This window comes from Sebastes umbrosus, chromosome 12 (assembly GCF_015220745.1).
Source record: "Sebastes umbrosus isolate fSebUmb1 chromosome 12, fSebUmb1.pri, whole genome shotgun sequence".
NCBI classification, from domain to species: domain Eukaryota; kingdom Metazoa; phylum Chordata; class Actinopteri; order Perciformes; family Sebastidae; genus Sebastes; species Sebastes umbrosus.
The window spans coordinates 17,848,446-17,868,645 of NC_051280.1; the positions used below are offsets into that span (position 1 = coordinate 17,848,446).

At 41.6% G+C, this 20,200-nt stretch overlaps 2 protein-coding genes across 5 annotated transcripts in view; one reads left to right on the forward strand and one right to left on the reverse strand.

Moving 5' to 3' along the window:
* The first annotated feature begins 205 nt into the window (after positions 1-205).
* Positions 206-20,200, forward strand: part of clcn2a (chloride channel, voltage-sensitive 2a) — a 42,915-nt gene continuing 22,920 nt past the window's right edge. For all 3 annotated transcript variants that reach the window (XM_037788165.1, XM_037788166.1, XM_037788167.1), the window contains exons 1-2: positions 206-389; positions 15,390-15,558. In XM_037788165.1, coding sequence (XP_037644093.1) covers positions 339-389; positions 15,390-15,558 — 220 coding nt within the window. In that variant the 5' untranslated portion in view covers positions 206-338. The remainder of the gene's footprint in view (positions 390-15,389; positions 15,559-20,200) is intronic.
* LOC119499014 (zona pellucida sperm-binding protein 4-like) lies at positions 12,581-15,009 on the reverse strand. Of its 2 annotated transcripts, none has more exons than XM_037788199.1 (8): positions 14,688-15,009; positions 14,412-14,602; positions 14,109-14,206; positions 13,867-14,024; positions 13,595-13,787; positions 13,357-13,504; positions 13,194-13,269; positions 12,581-12,762 (listed from the first exon to the last, which is right to left on the reverse strand). In XM_037788199.1, the coding sequence occupies exons 1-8, from the start codon at positions 14,971-14,973 to the stop codon at positions 12,644-12,646; spliced, it is 1,269 nt and encodes a 422-aa protein (XP_037644127.1). In that variant the 5' UTR covers positions 14,974-15,009; the 3' UTR covers positions 12,581-12,643. The 2 variants fall into 2 exon arrangements, with proteins under 2 accessions (XP_037644127.1, XP_037644128.1); XM_037788200.1 differs by having other exon boundaries at positions 14,415-14,602; positions 14,688-15,007.

A 20,200-nucleotide genomic window follows, 5' to 3' on the forward strand; every position in this document is an offset into this window, starting at 1 on the left:
GATCCAGTAACTCCACAAAGAGAGAGAGACAGTAGCACAGATAGATAGTGGAGGAGGGAGGCGGTGGTTTGCAGTCAAACAGCAACAGCGCTGCTGCTGAGAGGCGACAGCAAGCTATACTCTCATCTGGCACACACACACACACTTTACACGCGCACACACGCTTTGCATCGATGCAGGAGAGCTCATGATAAGAAACCTGTTACACGCTGCACATGTGATGGCAGGCAGCCGCACCGGGTCCTCCTCCTCCTCTTCCTCCTCCTCCTCCGCAGATTAATTAGCGGGTGGACTCGCGGCTCTTGGATTGGGTGTCTTTTAATGAGGATATTGCGACAATGGTGAAGGACAAGGCCGAGAACCAGACTCTTCAGTATCAGCAAACTTTGGTGAGTTCCGGATGATGTCATAGATGATGCTTTCAGTCATGTGTTGGGCATGTAGGGGGTGTCACGGATGCCTGTTTGGCCAGAGGATGCAGACACAGCTGCTGGTTGCTCAACTGTGTCCTGTGTGAGGACAGGAGCAGTGCAGCTTTTTATGGAAAATTCCTATATCTAAAAAAAAAAAAATGAGTCTGTATTGGCTGATTTGTATTGCCTTTTGGTCTGCTCTCTTTCAAGTTTGCTGCTCTCTATTCATTTACCTTGATCCACAGGTGTTGCATCACTCTCAGCCTGCTTGGCCAGCCTTCATAATTAATTCTCATCAATTTAGATTCCACCAAAGCATGTCGGATTAATTTGTTCAGCTCGAAGAAAAAGCATTGTCTGGCTATCTCTGATCACTTTATGTGTGGCCCTAATGGATCATTATTAAGACGTTAATATCATTGATATATAAGATTACTGAGCTAATGTATTTCACTCACGTCTTATCTCCTGCAGATCTTGTCCCCCCCCCTTGTGTCCCCTCTGTCATCTTCCCCTCAGCCCTTCCTGTTTGCTGTAGAGTGGCCCCTTCTACTTGTGAACCAAAAAAGTGGAGTGTTTCTGAATATTAATTGCCTCGTGCACCAGTTTTCCATTGATACCCTAGAGCCTCCACATTTAGGGATATCTATATTCAGATAAAGGGACAGACAGACAGACAGAGCAGTGGATTAAAGTGTCCTTCCACCCTGATTTGTGAGTCTGCGACTGCAGATATCCCTCATCTTCCTTTCACATGTGCACAATCCGTCTCCGTGCAGCTGTGCTGGGGCCCAAGTGGTACAGAGGTGCTTTTTTTTCTGCTCTTTGTCGGTGTGAAGATCGATGCCGTGCTGTGTATCTCAGTGCAAAGATCAATAGTAATGTAAAATGGCAGTCGGAGTCTGTGAGGATTGGAACGTGCCGTCTGCCCACTCCCTTTCCTTTGACCATCAGATCAATGGCTTCATCATTCACTCCCTGCATACTAGTCCATCACCCCTTAAATAGATGCATGTGTGTTTCTGCACATGCAAGCCACATGTGCAGCTTGTGTCCTGATACTTTCTGAGTACAAAGTGGCAGCATTATTCATCAGATACCTTCCCATGGTAAAACAAACTGTGTTTTCCTCTTAGAAAACTGAACGACGTGCAGAGCTAGATATTAACCACACATTCAAATCAGAGAAGTGAGGGCTCACAGAGTTTATTGCCCGTGTGGCTGCAGTCTAAAATTGGATTCCAAATGTTGACAAAAGGATCCTCTTTCTTTTTTTTGTTTGCCATCAGCAAGATTCTGAGGATTTTCAGTCATGTGGTTGCTTGAGTTTTTGGCAGCACAGAGCCACTGGTGCTGTATAGCGGGACTAAGCAGATGACACGAAGCAGATAGAGAGAAATAGAGATCTGTCTGATAAACTTCTCCGCGAGGAAGCAGCACAGAAATGTCATCTCATTCACGGCTCTACTGTGCCATATTCCTCCAGTATTTACACATTTCTTGCAATAGTCTTTTTATAGAATCAGCAGCTGATTGACTCTCGAGTTTAGCAAGACAAAGGAACAAAAAATAGCACTTTAATTTACGGCTCCTGTTGGTGCTGGAGTTTTACAATCGACGAGCATTGCTGTGACAATCCATTAAGATGAAATGTGGTGGGTATGGAAATGAGCTGAACGGCTGAATAATTGATATAATTACATTGCAAATGGCCCATGATTACATTTCCCTCTGTACAAAAAGAAAACAATTGTTTGATATGTAAATAATATCCATTCATATATCGTGCACATATTCAGCCACTGCACCAAACAGATTTCTTGGAAATCTGCTTAGAAAGCATCCCCGCTAACCCCTCCGAACTCATTATCCAAAGGGAATAGTAAAAGAGAGAATAAACAGGGCTATTTATAGCCATTGAGATATTTGTGAAAAAAGTGTGTAGTGTGTAGTCATACTTTGTTTTAGGCTGCAAGCTGTTATTTTCTGGGTCCTGTGCGGAGATGCAGGAGAGATCCTTTGAGCAGTTGGAAAGCAACCGTGGGTCTGGTGCGTCAAGGGTCACTGGCTCCTGCAACTGCTGTCAGGTGCGGTGCATGCTGGGACAGCAGGCAGTGGCTGCCTGCCTCCCCGGCGTCTCGTGAGATGGAGCAGGTACAAGTGGAGAAGACGCAGATCAGAGATCTTGAAAAGAAAAGGAAAGAGACAGAAGGCATTGTGGTGACTTGGTGTCTAAAGCGTTGCAGCCTTCCATCTAAATTCTTTTCAAAAGATTTTTTTTCAGAGGTGTGGGAGGTCTGGATGTGTCATAGGGTTTGCATGTGTTTTCTCTTTGCAGAAGCGTGGGCATGTTTGCTCCATAGGTCTTGCATGTGCATTTAGTTTGTGCGTGTAGTTGAGTATGCCTACCTACACGTACGTGCTTAAATGAGTGTGTGGTGAAGTCTCTGTCAGAACAGATGTTAGAGACATCACGTTAGTGTCCTACCAGCAGCGAGACGGCTTGAGGATTTGGCTGCTGCAGGGATCAAAGTCATGATCTACCTGAAGTGGAAAAGCCGCCACTCCACACTTCCTCTAACCCCACCCCCTCTCCGCTCCCCGCCACAGGGCACTGCAGCACCGCAGAAACGCAGCACACAAGCTGCCGGCCTTTCTGAACGTATGCACGTGTGTTCCTGAGCAGCCTGCCGCCGCATGGACTATCAGGACACGCCGCTGAGAATAAGATCCTGTACTCACCCTTTAGTGTCTCTTTCCATATGTCTATACATGATGCATATTTAAAGCTTAAAGATTTATGTAAAAATACGGATATAGTGGTGCAGGAGAAGAAGACAGTCTCTTCTGTCTCACTGAGACAAAGTACTTGCAGCCGGTTGGCCCAAATGTATCGATTATGATTAGCACACACAGTATTAAGTTTGCACATGCTTGTATATTTGCATAATGTTAGTTTGCATGCAGACAGATTGTCTCCTGAGCAACAGTGAGCGAGCACAAAAAAACTGGACTGTGAGATCTGTTGCCTGCCTCTTCTCTTTTGTATTGTTTGGTGTAAAGTGTCACAGACCAGTTGGGGTGGTAAATATGAGAGCATGCTGTCTTCAGTTTACCTCCATCGCTTTTAAGATTTCTTGTGTTTTGTTATCAAACAGCGTCACCGTACATTGCAGCGAGAAGCTTTATGAAGAAAACTCAGATATTTTGAGTAGAATTTGACTGTCATACACGTCTCTGCTGTTATCTCAGCATCTCCCTCTGTCACTGTCGCACACACACATAAAAGCGCTGTGTCTTCAGGGGGGTCTAGTTCCTCGTAGTCAGCATAGTCCGTTTCTCTCGCACAGAAGCTGGCTTCAGTCCATTTCAGCTCCTGTCACTTCCGAGTAGTGCCGTTATACCTGCACGCCACTGAACGGGCCACTGCAGACGGAAAAAAAATCCATCTCAATTCATTTGACTGTTAAAGTCGACCCTGCTCATTGTACCGTACAGGGTGTACTCACTGTCAAGATACAATATAGTTGTACTCTCTGTTATAAAACCCCTCATAGGATATATAGGGCCTAATCATTTGTAAAAAAGTAGGGCTGTCCTTGGCCAAGAAACTGACTCGACTAACTTTCGTACGATTTAATCAACAGATCTCTTAAACTGAGTTTCTCCACAAAGAATCACACAAAAGCAACACTTTAGACCTTGTGTTTACCAGAGATGTGCTCTTAGAAATACATCATTAAGCATGAAAAAAGCATAAAAAATGACTAATCGACTAAAGAAATCTTAGTTGACTAAGCTTAGTCAACTAAGAGGGGGCAGCATAATAAATAAACATTAGTTGATAACCCAAAATGAATAAAGTAGTATTCTAAAATAAACAGCTGTGGAAGAAATATTGAGATCCTTTACTTGAATAAAAGTAAGGAAATATTATTAACAAAATATTCTTGATGCAGAATGTCCCTTTTTATGCGTGTTATATTATATATTGTCCTATTATTACTGACTATTATTAGTATTATAGATGCATTAACATGTAAGCAGCCTTTAATGCTGCAGTTGGTCCATGAGGAAATTATTTTAACTATTTGATATACTGGTTATTCAATAACAATGCATCATATTTAGTAAAGTTACCCGATGTTTTGTATGTGAAATCTTACAAAGTAACTATCTGTCAGCTATAGGTCTACAATAGAATTCTCTTTATTGATTAATCTGTGTATTATTTATTCTTGATTGAAAAAAATAAAGTTTTGTTGGCAAAATGTCAGTAGCGAAAAATGCTCATCACAACCTCCTGGAGCTTCCAATTGCTCAAAGATATTAATAGATTAGTAGGTATATTTTGTAGATTGATAGAATATATTTTAATTAAGGAATAGATATAAATTCATTTTTATATATTTAAGATTTTTAGTTTATTATCATATAAGACAAAGAAAAGCAGAAAATTCTGCCATTTTGAAAAGCTAGAACCAGAAAATTATTCCTCAAAGTCACAGATTAATTTTCTCTTGATCGACTAGTCGATTACTTGTCTACTTGGTTCAGATATTCTGTCAAATAAATGTAATAGAGTAAAAAAAGTTCCTGATTTGTTCTGAAATGAGGGAAATATTAATAAATGTGGCTCAGCAGGTAGAACATGTCTTCCATTAATCGCAGAGTTGAGCGAGACACCGTTGACCCCAATTCCTCCTGATGGATGCTGCCATCATCGGTGTGTGAATAAAAGCACTATATATTCAAATGTAGTGGAAATACAAAGCAGCATAACATGGAAATACGGACTGTTAAGGTTTCCGTTGAAAAGGTGGACCCAAATGAACCAAAAGAGACCGGGCAGACAGTTAATTTAACAATAAGAGAGCTTTAAGTGCAAAGCTGGTGGCAAAAACAAAGCTGACGAGAATCAAAAACTGAGTGCGCAGGCTGAGGTAAAACAAAGTACAAAGGAAAAACACCCACTGGTAAGACATGAGGAACACAGGCAGGATGACAGGATGAAGACCAGTAACAACACAGACCACCTGACACTGAAAGAGGGAAGCACAAAGACTAAATACTCCAGGAGAGCTGGTGTGATTAGACACAGGTGGAACAAATCAGGGCAGGGCAGACAATCACTGGGGCGGGAAAACACAAAGACAGGAAGTAAAACCAGACATGACACAAGAGGTGAGTGACTTTCAAAGTAAAACAGGAAACAAACTACAACCAAAACCCAGGACCATGACAAGGGCTGCCCCCTTTTAACTGATTAGTTGACTAACATGTAATTTTGTCGACGGAAATTTCTTTTGTCGATTAGTCGTTTTTTATGCTATTTTCATGATGAATTACTTATTTTCAAGAAACTTATGAGCACATCTCTGGTAAACACAATATTTATAGCGGTGCTTTTGTGTGATTCTTTTTGGCAAATCTTTTACAGATCTGTTGATTAAATCAACTAATCGATTAGTTGACAAAATCGTGTGTTTGAGTGTTAGTCGACTTAATAAATTCTTTGGTCGAGGACAGCCCAAACAATTACAGTATTTAAAAAAAACATACTTAAAATGTAGATACCACCTCAGGTAGGGGTGCACCGATACCGATACTGGATCGGATATAGGTGACAATGGGGCCTAACTATTAAATTAAATTCCATATTTATATACTATATACATTATATACTGGAATTTTAATTCCTGTTTAAGTTTTGACCAGTTTGTTGCTGCATTAAAAAGGTTTACACTTGAATTGTAATTCCTGTTAATTTTTAAGCTTTTTTTTGCCAATTACTGGGCGTATGATTTATTATTTTAATAATAAATAATTCACTAAATTTATGTTATATTATCTATGTATTTATTAGTTCCATTTTGTCTTACAAAGTTAAGAAAGTAATGTTTAAGACAAGCCTGCATGTTGCCTTACACAAAAAAAGAATGATCCCAATCACTTCCACACAGTGAGGCATGCAGCGTTAAACACTGGTATCGGATCGGTACTCGGTGTCAGCCGATATCCAAAGCCCAGGTATATCGCTATCGGGACTAAAAAAGTCAGATCAGTGCATCCCTAACCTCAGGAAAAAAAAATCATATTGCAATTTCTTTGCATGGTGAGTGCATGGCAGACTTTCAGTGTGTTGATTTCGCTGTTCTGACTCCCGGTGACGCTCATTTTAAACCTGTTGCAGTAATCTCTGTGGATGAGTGTCATGATGTACTGAATGGATGCAAAACAACCAGCTCCCCCCTTCAAGTCTTTTTCTGACAAGATGTCACTCTCTCAGTGTGATCCTTCAGTCTCCCTGACATCACCCCCCCCTCCCAGCCATCCCCCATCCTTTGTGCTGCTTTCTACTAACATGATCAGCCAGTGTGTGTTGGTGTATTTTCACTTGTCTGGGTGTACAGGGTCTGCTCGACAGCATCAAGGTTTTTCATGTTTATGTCACTGTCTGTGTGTGAGCTCTGACTCATAGGTAACTCTTCTGAAGGCAGCCTCCTCTACCTATATTAATGAGTCAAATTTGTCACTTCCTCCACTAATTCAATTTTCACTCTTGTCCCTGGAGGCCTCATGGCTCAGATTAGCCCGAGTGCTTTAGTCCTCCCCGGTCTCATCAATACACACTCAGCGCGCGTTTAAGTAATCACACCGCCACAACAGTATGTAGGAGTTTAAGCGTCTGAAACATCCGTCTTTCTCCCCGCGGCGACGAGTCCCTTCACTCTCACACACACACACACACTACAAAAAAGATTAAAATCGACTTATGAATATTTATTAGTAAAAAGCAACAAGGATGAGAGTTTTAGATGTTCAAGCCTTCATCATTAGAGTGTCAAATATTTGTCCTTGCTGTCTCCTCACAGTGAATAAATTATCCTGCAGTGCTTTGGGAATAGTCGAATAATAGAGAAGTTTTTTATTTATCTCATCTGTTGTGCTAGGCTCGCACATTGTCGGACTGAGAAAGGCGGCACAGTGAGTGATATAGCAGTAAATTGGGGGGTCTGACGCAGTAGAAAGTTGGCTCCGTTTGGCTGGAAAGTTTTCTTTCGGTAGGTGAACGTGTGCTGTAGAGCGACATGTAAATGCTGGTAGTAATGAGGCTGCGTCCCTTGTTAGTACGTAGAAGTGGTGTCCAATATAGTCCATCCGATACCGGATGTTTGAAGCGGATACTGACTTAGATATTTTGGAACGACGTATCACTGCATACTATACTTTCTATTTGAACATTAACAAACAATCTTGTTTATTTGTGGCTGTGGCAGAAGGCATTATGTTTTTGGGTTGTCCGTCCGTACGTACACACTGTACGTCTGTACGTCCGTCCGTACCATTCTCGTGAACGCAATATCTCGGGAATTTCTTCAAATTTGGCACAAACGTCCTCCTTGACTCAATGATGAACTGATTTTTGTGGTCAAAGGTCAAAGGTTACTGTGACCTCACAAAACATGTTTTTTGGCCATAACTCAAGAATTCAAATGCTAATTATGACTGTTTCACACAAATGTCTAAAATGATAAAGTGATGAACTGATTGCAACTTGACTGGTTGGTACCACGAGGCGGTAATTCTAGTTTTATTCTGAGCCAGATCCATACCTATATAACCTTTATTTAACTAGGAAGTCACATTGAGATTAAAACCTCTGCCATACTGAGCAGGACAGTTGACAAATCAAGTTGTCAGTGCTTTCTAGTGGACAAAGTATTTAAGGATGACACCTTACCTCATTACCTCAGACCTAGTTTGGCATTTTTGTACTGCAATTTCATGATACTCATCAACCAACATACACACTGATATGTCCGATACCGACAAGTCACCTATTGCGGTATTTGATATCGCGGTATCATCATGCTATCGTAAATTTTCTGGGAACTGCAACAAGTAATTAATTAGTTGTCAACTATGAAATTAATCGCCAACTATTTTGATAATTGATTAATCGCTTTGAGTAATTAAAAAAAAAAAAAAATCGAAATTCTCTGATTCCAGCTTCTTAAATGTGAATATTTTCTGGTTTCTTTACTTCTTTATGACAGTAAACTGAATATCTTTGAGTTGTGGACAAAACAAGACATTTGAAGATGTCCTCTTGGGCTTTGGGAAACACTGATCAACATTTTTCACCATTTTCTGACATTTTTTAGACCAAACACCTAATCGATTAATTGAGAAAATAACTGACAGATCAATGGACAATGGCAGCTCTACTGGAAACTACTATTAGATAAAATAACTAGAAGAGAATGTCTGCTTTTTGAAAATGCAATCAATTCAATTTCTGACAAATGAAGGTGTTTTATCACACTGATGCAACAATGGTGTGAATCCAATATTTTCACACAGCTGTGCTGCTCATGTATTTGCAGACACGAACCGACCCAGTCTTATGGTATACATACAGTAGTATCTTTAAATTGCACCCCTACAAATTACTCTCAGTTGTATTTTGGGAGCCACTGAACAGGTTCCAGTTTGGCGATTTCACGTTTAACAAGGGAACACTGTGTGTTCATTGAAAAAGAAAATGAAGATAAAAGGTGAAGGTAATCATCTAAACACACACGCTTATTGTATTATCTCTAAACATGTTCATCTAATGTGGGGAATGTTTTTTTGTGAGATATTTGAAGGCGTTTGTAGGCTCTTCTGACAGAATTCACAATATTAATGCATATTTTAGTTTTTATCTCAGTAGAGATGGTCATCGCCTCGTATTCTCAGAATATCTGGACTGAACAAAAGCTTCACCTCTCAGTGGTAAAGATGTTGCAACACAGTCTCGGGCTGAAGTTTCTCACCAGATGCAAAGTCAATATTTTCATACTAGTTCATTTTACTTCTTCTCATTGGTTTCTAGGTGGCAACTATGAGAATTATTTTTCAAATAAGGAGATATTAAGGAGGAGAATTATGATGTGAGCCATGTTTGATTGATTGACAGGTGACGTGACAGCTGCTCCTCCTCAGCTCCTCTCAAACTTCCTCTCGTTTTTTGTCCAAATCTGGATTTTCAGTCTATGTTTGTCTAATTGAATTAGTTTGATGAATGAGAGTTGGATTATCTTTCATCTTTTCACACCAATTTATTCGTGGTAAACAAACTTTCTTCCCTTGTGAAACTATTTTGCACCGAACTGGAGCTCTAGTCTCTGCAGGCATTATGACAGACCAGTCAGTAGCAACCAGATGGAGGCAGGAGTTGAACTGGTGTAGAGGGTTGTGATGTGGGAGGTAAACTGACTAATGCAGATACAGAAGTTGGTCACATGGGAGGTGAACTGGTTACAGATAACAGCTCATTTAACCCACAGAGTCCCACCTGCTGCTCTCCCAGGGGGCCGTGCTCCAGATGGCCAGTGATTGCTTTCACACAGGCCAAAGAAAGAAGCACTAACAGCCTCCGTTTATACTCCCAGTGGGTGTTTGTCTGGTGCTGGTGGTGGTGGGTTTGTGTGTGTCTATACTGTATGTGTGGGCACACTTGTCTTTCCATCGCACAAGACTCAGTAGAAAAGTTGAAATTCACTGAAGCTCTGAATAGATTTTAATTTCCCAGTGTAGTGATGATAAACCAGTTAGTGTCCGTCACTTTCCTCCATGCATTACTTCATTGGTCGGGATCTTTAGAAGTTGACAGATGTGGGCCATTTCATTTAGGAAATACTAACGCAGCCATATTGAAGATGTGGAACTGCCCTCCAAACAGTCATTATTTTGGCCTTTTCAGATTCAGTGTGGAGACTATTTTTTCCAACTGTGTGCAAAATTACACAACATCACTGGTTTGGTTCTGTCTATGGTCCTTTGTTGCATGCTCTGTTTCCCCTTGTTCCCTGTCCGCATCTTAGAGCTGCAACAATTAATTGATTAGTTGTCAACTACTAAATTAATCGGCAACTATTTTGATAATCAATTAATCGGTTTGAGTATTTTTTTAGGCAGCTTCTTAAATGTGAATATTTTCTGGTTTCTTTACTGACAGTAAACTGAATATCTTTGAGTTGTGGACAAAACAAGATCGACATTTTTCACCATTTTGTAACATATTTTAGACCAAACAACTAATTGTTTAATCAAGAAAATAATTGACAGACTAATGGACGATGAAAATAATAGTTAGTTGCAGCCTTACTGCTTCTCGACTGTTGCTTTACAGTAAAGGCAAAAAGCCAACAACAATCTTGAAGGTTCAGTGTGTACGATTTGGCGGCATTTAGCGGTGAGGTTGCAGATTACAACCAACTGAAACTTTTCCCGTGTGCCAAGCGTGTAGGAGAGCTATAGTGGCCGACGCGAAAATGTGAATGTCCCTATCTAGAGTCAGATTTTGGCGTTTGTAGAGACATGGCGGTCGGCTCGCTACGTACCCGCTACATATGCAGATATAAACGTCTCATTCTAAGCAAAAACACAACGATTCTTAGTTCAAGTGATTATACACTAATGAAAACATACTTCTGCCACTTTCTGCCAATAGATCTCCTGAAATGTAACACACTGTTCCTTTAAGAATATATAATTACTAGAAATTACAAAATCATATTGTTGCACATTTGAATGCCTTACTGAGTTTTAGAAATTATGCTGCTGACCGCTGTGGTGTGAAGGTTGTGTTGTCTTAAAAGCCCCAATATGCTTGAATACCAAGTGCCACTACTTAATTTTCTTTTTTTCATTGCAACTTTAAAACCCAACAGAATCCACTTCAATAAATAGCTCTAAAGAAATGCAGACGAGGAGGTTTCTCAATATTAGAATTTGCCAATGATTTTATTTAGGCTGCTCCCGCTTAGTCGACTAATCGGTTGTTTTGGTCTTAGTCAAATAAGATTTTTTTATTCAATTAGTCATTTTTTATCCTTTTTTCATGCTGAATGACGTAGAAACTTATGAGCACATCTCTGGTAAACCTAAGATTTAAAGTGGTGCTCTGTGTGATTCTTTGTGGAAGCTGTGTATGAAATCATAATGTATAAATTGCAAAATAACCCATGAAATAAGGAGTAATCCCACATTCATATTCAACATTAGTTATTCTCAGACATATATCGCTGTTTTTATGTGTAGAGGTGCGTGTGTGTACAGTTGTCCCGAAGCTTTGAATATTTCTCAAAGCTTCGAAGCCCGTAAAAAAATGGGACTAGTTTTCACTCCGACTCATTTGCTTGATTCTCCCAATACTTAGCATGCCACACACATGCAAACTGTTCTGCATCTACCGGTTTGCTTTTACTTGACAGCATTTTTAACCAGTAGCACAACTTGTTTTACATTTCACTCCACTGACATGGACATGCATGTCCACATAGCAGTTGTTAGTGTTTGTCAGCTGGCATCCATCAGCCGATTCCTCTGGGATTTTCTGCCTTATAGACGAGATCGTGCTGCTGTCGGAATATAACGTATAGCTACGTTTTGCTTAAATGCTTCCCAGCACGTTGTAGTGGATGGATACGAGCATCCCTGACAGCATGGTCCTCCTCTCTCTACTCGGCAGTCAGACCAAACCGCCGCTCTGCTTTTCCTCTGCACCTCCTGTGCATGCGAGCAGAAAGAGCGAGTCTGGAGGAGTCGTGATGCCCATCTCAATGAGGGGAGGGGGTGGACGGGTTGGAGTGGGACAAAAAGGAGGGAGGTGGTGCGCAGCGCAGTGGAGGAGAGATGTTGCAAGTTGTAGCATACAGAGAAACCTAGAGGGACTGTTATCAAAAAATAAAGAGGGAGAGAACAGGAAGGAGACAAGCAGTGAGCCTGGAGGAGGCGTGATGCTCATCTTAATGTAGCGGCATGCTAGAACGAGATCAGTGTTTGAGACTGAAGGTAAAAATGAGATTTGAGTCAGGCTGTCCCACCAGTACTGGAAAACTGGGGTTTCCAGTTACACTAGCTTCAACCACTTGAAGTACAATTGGTTTCTTCACAGCTGATAACTAGTTCTGTACATTTCTACATTACAATATGTCACATTTCAGTTAAATTTAGACTTGCAGCAAAGTATTCAGTTGTAATGCAACCTTGTGATTTCTCAGCACAAATCAAGAAGAGGGGGGTTGCATTACGTGCTCGACTACACTGCCTCTCCACCTCAGCAAAAACTGTATAGCGAGTGACCTTCAAATAGCAATTCAGACAAGACCCAGATGTACGCATGAGCTTTTAACAAGCTTTTATTAAAAGTCACAGGCCAGATCTGGCTGTCAGTGGAGTCATCTCTGCGATTTGCCGTTAGGGGCAGACGGTCTCTGCTCGGTCAGGATCACCTCTCCGCTCGACACTAGAGCCCTCTGACTTGAGGAAAATTTCCTCAACGCAGCTACAGCTCTTCCTGCAAGAGAAGGATGGAAACACATCATTACTTTGACAAGTTCACGATCTGACAAGTATCCATTTTGATATGTCATTTGTCAAGGAAAAATGTCAAACAGTCTCTGGTTCAAGCTCCTGCAAAGTGAGGAGCTGCCTTCCATTTTGAGCAAAGATCCAACTTTTCCTCTTGATATCAATTCTGGGATACAGATTACAATTGATTTTTTCACCCCCCTAAATTTAAAATTCATATACAATGTCATACTCTGTGTGGAACTTCTGTAAAGTTGATGTAAGGCCAGGGATTATGGCGCCAACAACTTATTTGGCAGCTTGCCGTGGTTTAATGAAGCTTAAAGCAGAAGACTAAATTTCATGACATTGACGAATTACCTCTGGATTGTAATAGACTAAATTTTAAAAACTGAAGTTGTTAGTTGAGCTACTCACGTTGCCGGTGGCATGGCTGTTCACAGGAGGTTATGCTGCTGGGATAACACACTGCTGTAGCACAATGGATGAACACCTGAAAGAGTTTGCAAGTTGCATATTTCGTCAAGGGAGCCACAATTATAGTGTCAGTTAAGTTACTGATGTCATTGAACAACTGTACCGTGTCTTGCCGAGGCGTAAAGGTGTTTTGATCCACAAATGTGAACATTTTAACGATTAAACGTTTGTGGTGCGTTGGGTATTGAAGCCCAGAGGAGCCGTCCACAGGCACCACGGTGGTTAAGTAACGGTCATCACGGTAGGGACACCTGGAGCCAACGAAAGCTCATGTTTAACACACAATACAAACTGCTGAAATTTAAAACCACCATGTTATTAAATTATTTTTACAAATATACCCATCAACGAGGAGGTCCCACTGTGGCAGGCTGCGAGAATCTAGGGTGGAGGTGGCCCAGCAGTGCTCCAGGTTCAGGACAAGGTTTGGATCAGACCTGTCCAGGATGTTCACCTCAACATAGACCGGTTCCCTCAGCAGTTTAGTGATTGGATAGTCTGCTGGAGTGTAGAAGGAGCTGAACGCTGCCTCTTCTGCAATCAAAACTTCAGTTTTAGTACCTCAAACATTCTGCAACAGCTGCAGTCGTGATAATAATCTGGTGCCGCTCACCCTCCACACATCCCTTTGAGTGGCACTGCCCGTTCCCCAGTCGGAGCTCCACTCTGAGAGGTCCCGCTGCAGCAACCGGCACAGGTGGAGGAACAGCGTTCACCTCCATGACGAGAGCCTCCACAGCTGTGCTAGAATACCGACACTGAAACAACACCCTGGTGGGAGAGAATAGGAGACATTACATCTCAGGAAACCTCAGTGGGCCACAAAACCAATAATCGATTTTTACTCTAACTCACTCAAAATGGCTGTCCCTGGTGATTGATCCTCTAGGTCCAATTCCCACTTCATATGAGGAAGACATGTGGTTCTCATACACCACGTAACCCTCTTCCTCCTGCAGGAGGAAAAACATTAGAGTGAATGAAGTAAAAAACATGGCAACGTTTCAAGCTTCATAAATGTGAGAATTATGGTCTGATTTCTCAAGCTGAATTCATAGTTAACTGAGTCTTTGACATTTTACAACACAAAATGATTTAGTCTCAGACTTTAACCCATGTTTAACTTCACACATTAGTTAAAGCAAAGACTGCACCAACCACCTTGAGTGTAGTACCACACGCAGTCGCAGGAAACTGAAAGATGGCGAAAGCAGAGGTGACGCCCACGGGGGAACAGGAGGGGTCGTTTGTTTCCAGCAGACTGACTGACTCCACATCTATGTGGGGCAGAGTGGCATCTCGAGCCACCACCACCACAAACTGGCCATCCCTGGTACACTGCACAGTCACTGGGCGAGGAGAAAACAGATGAATTTGAAGATTTTACACTCACCACGTAACATTTGTTTGAGAGGCATTAGAGAGCACAGATACCTGCTTTCCCATAGTAGCACTGCTGCCCATCAAAGCAGCAGTTTATGAATCCACACTGCTCAGCAGTGACATCTTCAGTCCCACAATGGATCTTGATAGACTGCTCTACCTGGCATTTATCAAAGGGAGCTGCAGGTGGAGGGACCTTCAACTGTTGCTGGGGCCGCTGAAGAGGAAGAAGAGACGGTTGGTATTGCTGCAGAGGCAGCTTCCAGTGATGCTGGGCAGTAACATCACAAGCCAAAACAACAACCACCACACCAAACAGACACTTAAAAAGCTCCATTATGGTAACTGCACCAAACCTGCAACAAGCACAGCCATGGCTCTGACGCAGCCTTTATACATGATTGATTAGGAGCTGTTTTCTGAGAGCTCCGCCTCTCGTCGTTAGGACTCAATTGTGTGGCAGCCATGTAGAGTTAATCAGCTGGGAGCTGACAGCTTGAGCTTATGGTCTGCTCATCTGTCTGAAAAGAGGCAGAGCTGAGAGGATTTGTTTTTTTTAAAAAAGACTGGAGTTGCAGGCAGAGAATTTACCGACACCTGGCCCTGTTTACTCTCAGTTTGAACCTCGGCGTGTTTACACAAGATGACTATCTTCACTGTGACCCAACACTGAATTATGACATCTCTTTCACTGCCTCCCACTTGCACCACCTGTATAAAAGCTGTCTTTTTCTGTCTTTCTCATGCACACAGATGTATGGGCGGTACACCCAGGAGCTGGGTGTGTATGCCAAGGAGGAAGCGGCCCGCCTACGGGACGGAGGAGTGCGGGATGGCGGAGGACTGCGGAGGAACACCAGTGTTCGCAGTCGTGCCGCAGATCTGCTGGACTATGAGAAAGACCCCTGTGCAAAGTGCCATTGTAAGTGATGATCGGTATGCAGTAACCCCTAAATCTTCTTTGAGTGTGCAGGTATAGTGCTCATGTTGTGAAGGTCAGACCAAAGCAGTGCTCATAAACAAAGTGGATCTGGTGTGTGTGTGTGTGTGTGTGAGAGATTGTAGCACTCCAGCATGTGTGAAAGTTGTGTGAAAACATGGACTTCTTTAAGTAGTAGCAGCAGAGCGGCTACCTGACACAAGGGAGCAGGAGAGGATGTGAACACGATTAAATGTGACCGATCTGAGCAATGACCTCCAGCCAACAAGGGCTGTCTCAATGTCAGACAAAGACAGCCCCCTCTGCTGGCTGCCAGCAGCCCACCACGTACACCGTGTCTGTGTGTGTGCGTATGTGTGTGTGGAGAGAGATGTTTGCTTTTCTGCGTGTGTGTGTGTGTGTGTGTTTGTGTGAGCAGGACTCTGATCTGAACTGTCAGATTATTTTATGTCTAGTCTCCCGAGATGACTGCAGATAAGGGAGTGGCACCAGAGGAGAGCTCCACTTCAGACTGATGTACTCAACAATAAAGGAGTGACAGATCCGGACGCTTATTTTTATTTGTTCTTTCTTCGACCTTCATTTATGCAAGTTCCTGAAATCAAAGAGGTTTTTTTTTTTTTTGCAAGTCAACAGAGCAGCAATGCATTTCTTAAAGGGTCAGTTCACCCAAATGGAAACATTAGAACTATTTTTTGCTGTAGAAATAGTCCCCGTATAAACTATTCACACTGACGTCAGGGGATTATCCACAGTAACAAGGACACGCTGCAATGTCATCTTTCAATGCTCCACAAATTAAATTCCCCTCACCACACCATACGCATTGTATTTATATGGTGGATGAAACAAAGCTATGAATACCTTAAAACCTAATGAAATAAAGCCCACATCTGCCTGGATAGATGACACTAGAGGAGAGTGAGAAGACATGTTGGGTTCGTGTGATTTTGGTTAGAGCTGAGAGGTGTTGATTTATCTATTAGTCAATGAATTACTTGCAAACTAGTATTTGAAAATAGACTATTTGATGATTTGTCTTTTTTTTTAAGCACCAAAATGAACTGGAATCTTATTGAATATGAGAATGTCTTCTGTGATATTAAACTACTATCTTTGGGTTTTAGGGGTTTAGCTTAAAAATCATAGAACAAAAGACGCTCTTCATAATTGCATAACTGCAGAGCTGCTAATAGCTAATTCGGCATACTTAACGGTGCCAATTTGCAAAAATGTAAACAAAAATAAGCTAAATAAAAAAAAACTGGGCTCAAGTTTAAGCCCACAGTGTAACTCATTGAATCCATAGCGACATTATACTTCCTGTTTACATCCCCTAAATTATGGGAAAAGTAGTTGCAGTAGGGCTGGGCGACAATTCAGTATGATCAATGGAATTGTTTCATGATTAAATCATATATCGAGATATTGTGATACACAATTATGTCATCTAAATTGATAATAACAAGCACATACTAACTAAAATTCCTCATAAAATCTGATCATTATGCACTAAAGTAGTTAAATCAATGAGAAAACACTGTACTTTTCATTTGTCAAGTATGTAATTCACACAAGAGTATAGAAAACCATGTAGTTATTTCATATAGACTTATTGAATCACCAGAAAACATGCTATATCGTGATATATATCGTTGTTCTGTTGTCTAAATTCTGTCTTGGCACAGTGTACGACTTTAAAAACCTGCCATGGACCACGAGAGTAATCAATAAATTGTTAGTCGCGCCCCCAGATGTGGTTAAACTGAGCCTTTAGATATAAAGCTCAACACATAAAGTCTTAAAACATAAGAGATAACCTCAGTATAAGGGAGAAAAGGAAAAAAGGAGAGAAAAGGCAGTTTGTTCAGCGTGGCTGCTTTCCAGCATCCGTTTCTGCCTCCTTGCCCTTGTGACGAGTGATCTGATTAAAGCTCGATACGTCGCACCATAGGTGAGAGCTATACTATATCAGTCTAGCATCCCTCCGCTCGCCGTAATGGAAGCCATTTAAAACAATCACTCTCAGATCAGGAGCCAGCCAGAGTGATTTGTGTTCTCGCTGTCTCCGTGCCGTGTGCTCGTAGATCAAGTGGTGTTTGTATTTTTAGACTCGTCTCTAGATAGACGCTCTCTCAGGCTGGACAGGTTGTACTGTTTTCTTGTTAAGTAACATGTAAGGAGGACAACCTTCACATTTGGTGGTAGTGGGAGTTTTAGTGTTTTCCTCTCATGTATCTGTGTGGGAACATCATCTCTGTGGGTGATGGACTACGAGTGTGTGCCTCGGCTCAGATCGGTATCTGGAGCCGCAGCTTTTGAACAAGGCAGCCTACACATGCAGCCAAGGGCTCTGCTGCCGGTCGTGATGGAGAGCTAAAAACATGCACTGCCTCACTGCGTTTATTTTGACTCATAGGGTGAATCTTTCTGGGATTTTATAGCTGACGTTACTCAGATCTAGCATCATTGTGCATTATGTCATGCATTCAGTGGCTTTGCACCTTTTTGAATATACTGTTTATAGGTGAAAAAGCTATTAGTATTATTCCTGATTACAGCTAAATGGCTTCAGGTGGTGGAACGCAGGACTAGCAGAGGTGGAGAAATGTCTGGCGTTGGGTGTGATTTTTATAACGGGGGACATGAGAAGACATCTGTGATCGCCACTGAGCCTGCGGATGTGAGCGAGAGCCAAGATGCACACGGAAGTATGTGGCTTTGCAGGTGGCAGACAAGTGTATGTGTATGTGTGTGTGTGTGTGTGAGAGAGAGAAACAGGAATAAAGAAAGAGAAGCTATTGGAATGTGAATTTCCCCAGCTTCGTCCAATGAACTGTGAAATAAAAAATTATAGATCCAGTGAAGAACACGACAGTCTAATCTGCACAGATAGATTTATCTTTAAATATTTCTGGTGTGTCCGCTGTGTGATGGGTTTATCTGCACATGAGTGGGTTTGTATGTGTATATGTCCTCTGTTGGCAACCCACCATCCAGCAGGTGGCCTGGCTGCCGGGCAGCTCGCCACGTCATGCACACAGTTGTGCCCCACCTCCCTCCGGAGGAGACTCAGCATACCCCCGTGACCCGAATCCTGCACCAGAAAGACTGCTGCAATGTCTGTCTTTCTTCATTTAGCATATCATTTATTATGTCGATACAATAGCGGTGTCATTCAGTCAGGACATATTTGTGAACATGATCTTGGAGGAGGAGTAGTAGTACTCTTTTCCTATAATTATAAACATATTGTACAAGCAGTATAGTCACAAAAAGAAAAGTACAATTATGAGAGTTAAAATAAGTCAAAGATAATGGGGATAACAATGTATCTGAGATTTCTGTCACATGATATATTTGATTTTAGAAATACTTTGGAGCCATGCTTTAATTTTTAAAGCTTTTTGAAAACTTTCCATAGAGAAAATGTCCAGATGAAAGAGTTTAACAATAGAGCTCAATTCAGCCTTAAAGGATAAGTCTGTTGATATTCTATATTTTTGTTATTATCAACAGTTCCCATGAAAAAAAACAAAACCTCTCTGACTTCCCTGCTTGGTCTGGGCACTCAGCCCCGAGTCGTTGGTTCCTACTCAAGACGTTAACCTTTTAACTGGTCACATTTCATTTTAAAAAACACCTGGACACTGTAGTTTTTAGCAAACGTCAGTCAAACAGGAGTAAGTAATGCATTTGTTGGGGACTATTTTCAGTGGCAGATCAATACACGTTTGGTACAAGTGAGTATTTCCGGCAGGTTGCATGTGGGATGCACTCAAAATGTACTTCAGTGCCCATGTTCATTTAATCATAGAAACATCGTGTCATGTTGATTAATCACAAGTGACAGAAAACTAATCAGCATATTAATTAAGTTGTTTGTCATGCAACATTCGACTGTTCCAACTTCTCAGAAGGGAGACTTTGCTGTTTTTCTTTGCTGTCAATCACTCGTGAACTCCGATCAAACGGTCAAACTAGGCAACGCTGATCAAATTTGAATCAATATGATGTTACGGTAATGCCTATTTCTCGCCTCAAATGTTTTCAGAAACATCTTGTAATGTACTGTTTAGCTGTAAAATGAGAAAGTTTGTGACCCGGTAGCCATGTTGAGATCTCTTGGGGAATACCGAGCACCGCCCACCAGCCAAAGCACAGCCAATAGGAACGCTCTCTCTCTGAAATGACCTGTGATTGGTCAAAGTCTTAGTGGAGATTTTTTAAAGCCTGAGAAAAGAGCCATGAGGAGGTGTAGAAGTCTAGTTTTCTCTCAGAACACTTGAATTACAATATGCTGAAAGGTTATTATGGATTTTTTGCCGAATGATGCCAAAAATTGTTGCCTACTGAAGATTTAAGGAAACCAAAAAATGTACATTACCACAATGGACAACAAGATAGATATGCAATATCACCAACTGATCACTCTCTCGCTCTCACCCTGTTTTACTATCATCACATCTGTTGCTCTCGTGGTTTCTCCGTCACTATACGACTTCCAAGCAGTAAAAAAAACAAAACAACTTGATGTGCCTTCACTGAAACGTTTTTATGAAATATGGATCTGGTAAATGTGTTAGTGGCACATTTCAGCGTCTCTTGGGACGGGCTCATCTAT

What these genes read in the sequence shown, in the direction of transcription:
- LOC119499014 (XM_037788199.1), bottom strand. Translation starts at nt 14,973, where the DNA reads ATGGAGCTTTTTAAGTGTCTGTTTGGTGTGGTGGTTGTTGTTTTGGCT. An exon ending in TGGGACCTCCTCGTTGATGG is followed by an intron (nt 13,505 to 13,594) that starts GTATATTTGTAA and finishes CGTTGGCTCCAG; the next exon opens with GTGTCCCTACCGTGATGACC. An exon ending in TTACGCCTCGGCAAGACACG is followed by an intron (nt 13,270 to 13,356) that starts GTACAGTTGTTC and finishes AAACTCTTTCAG; the next exon opens with GTGTTCATCCATTGTGCTAC.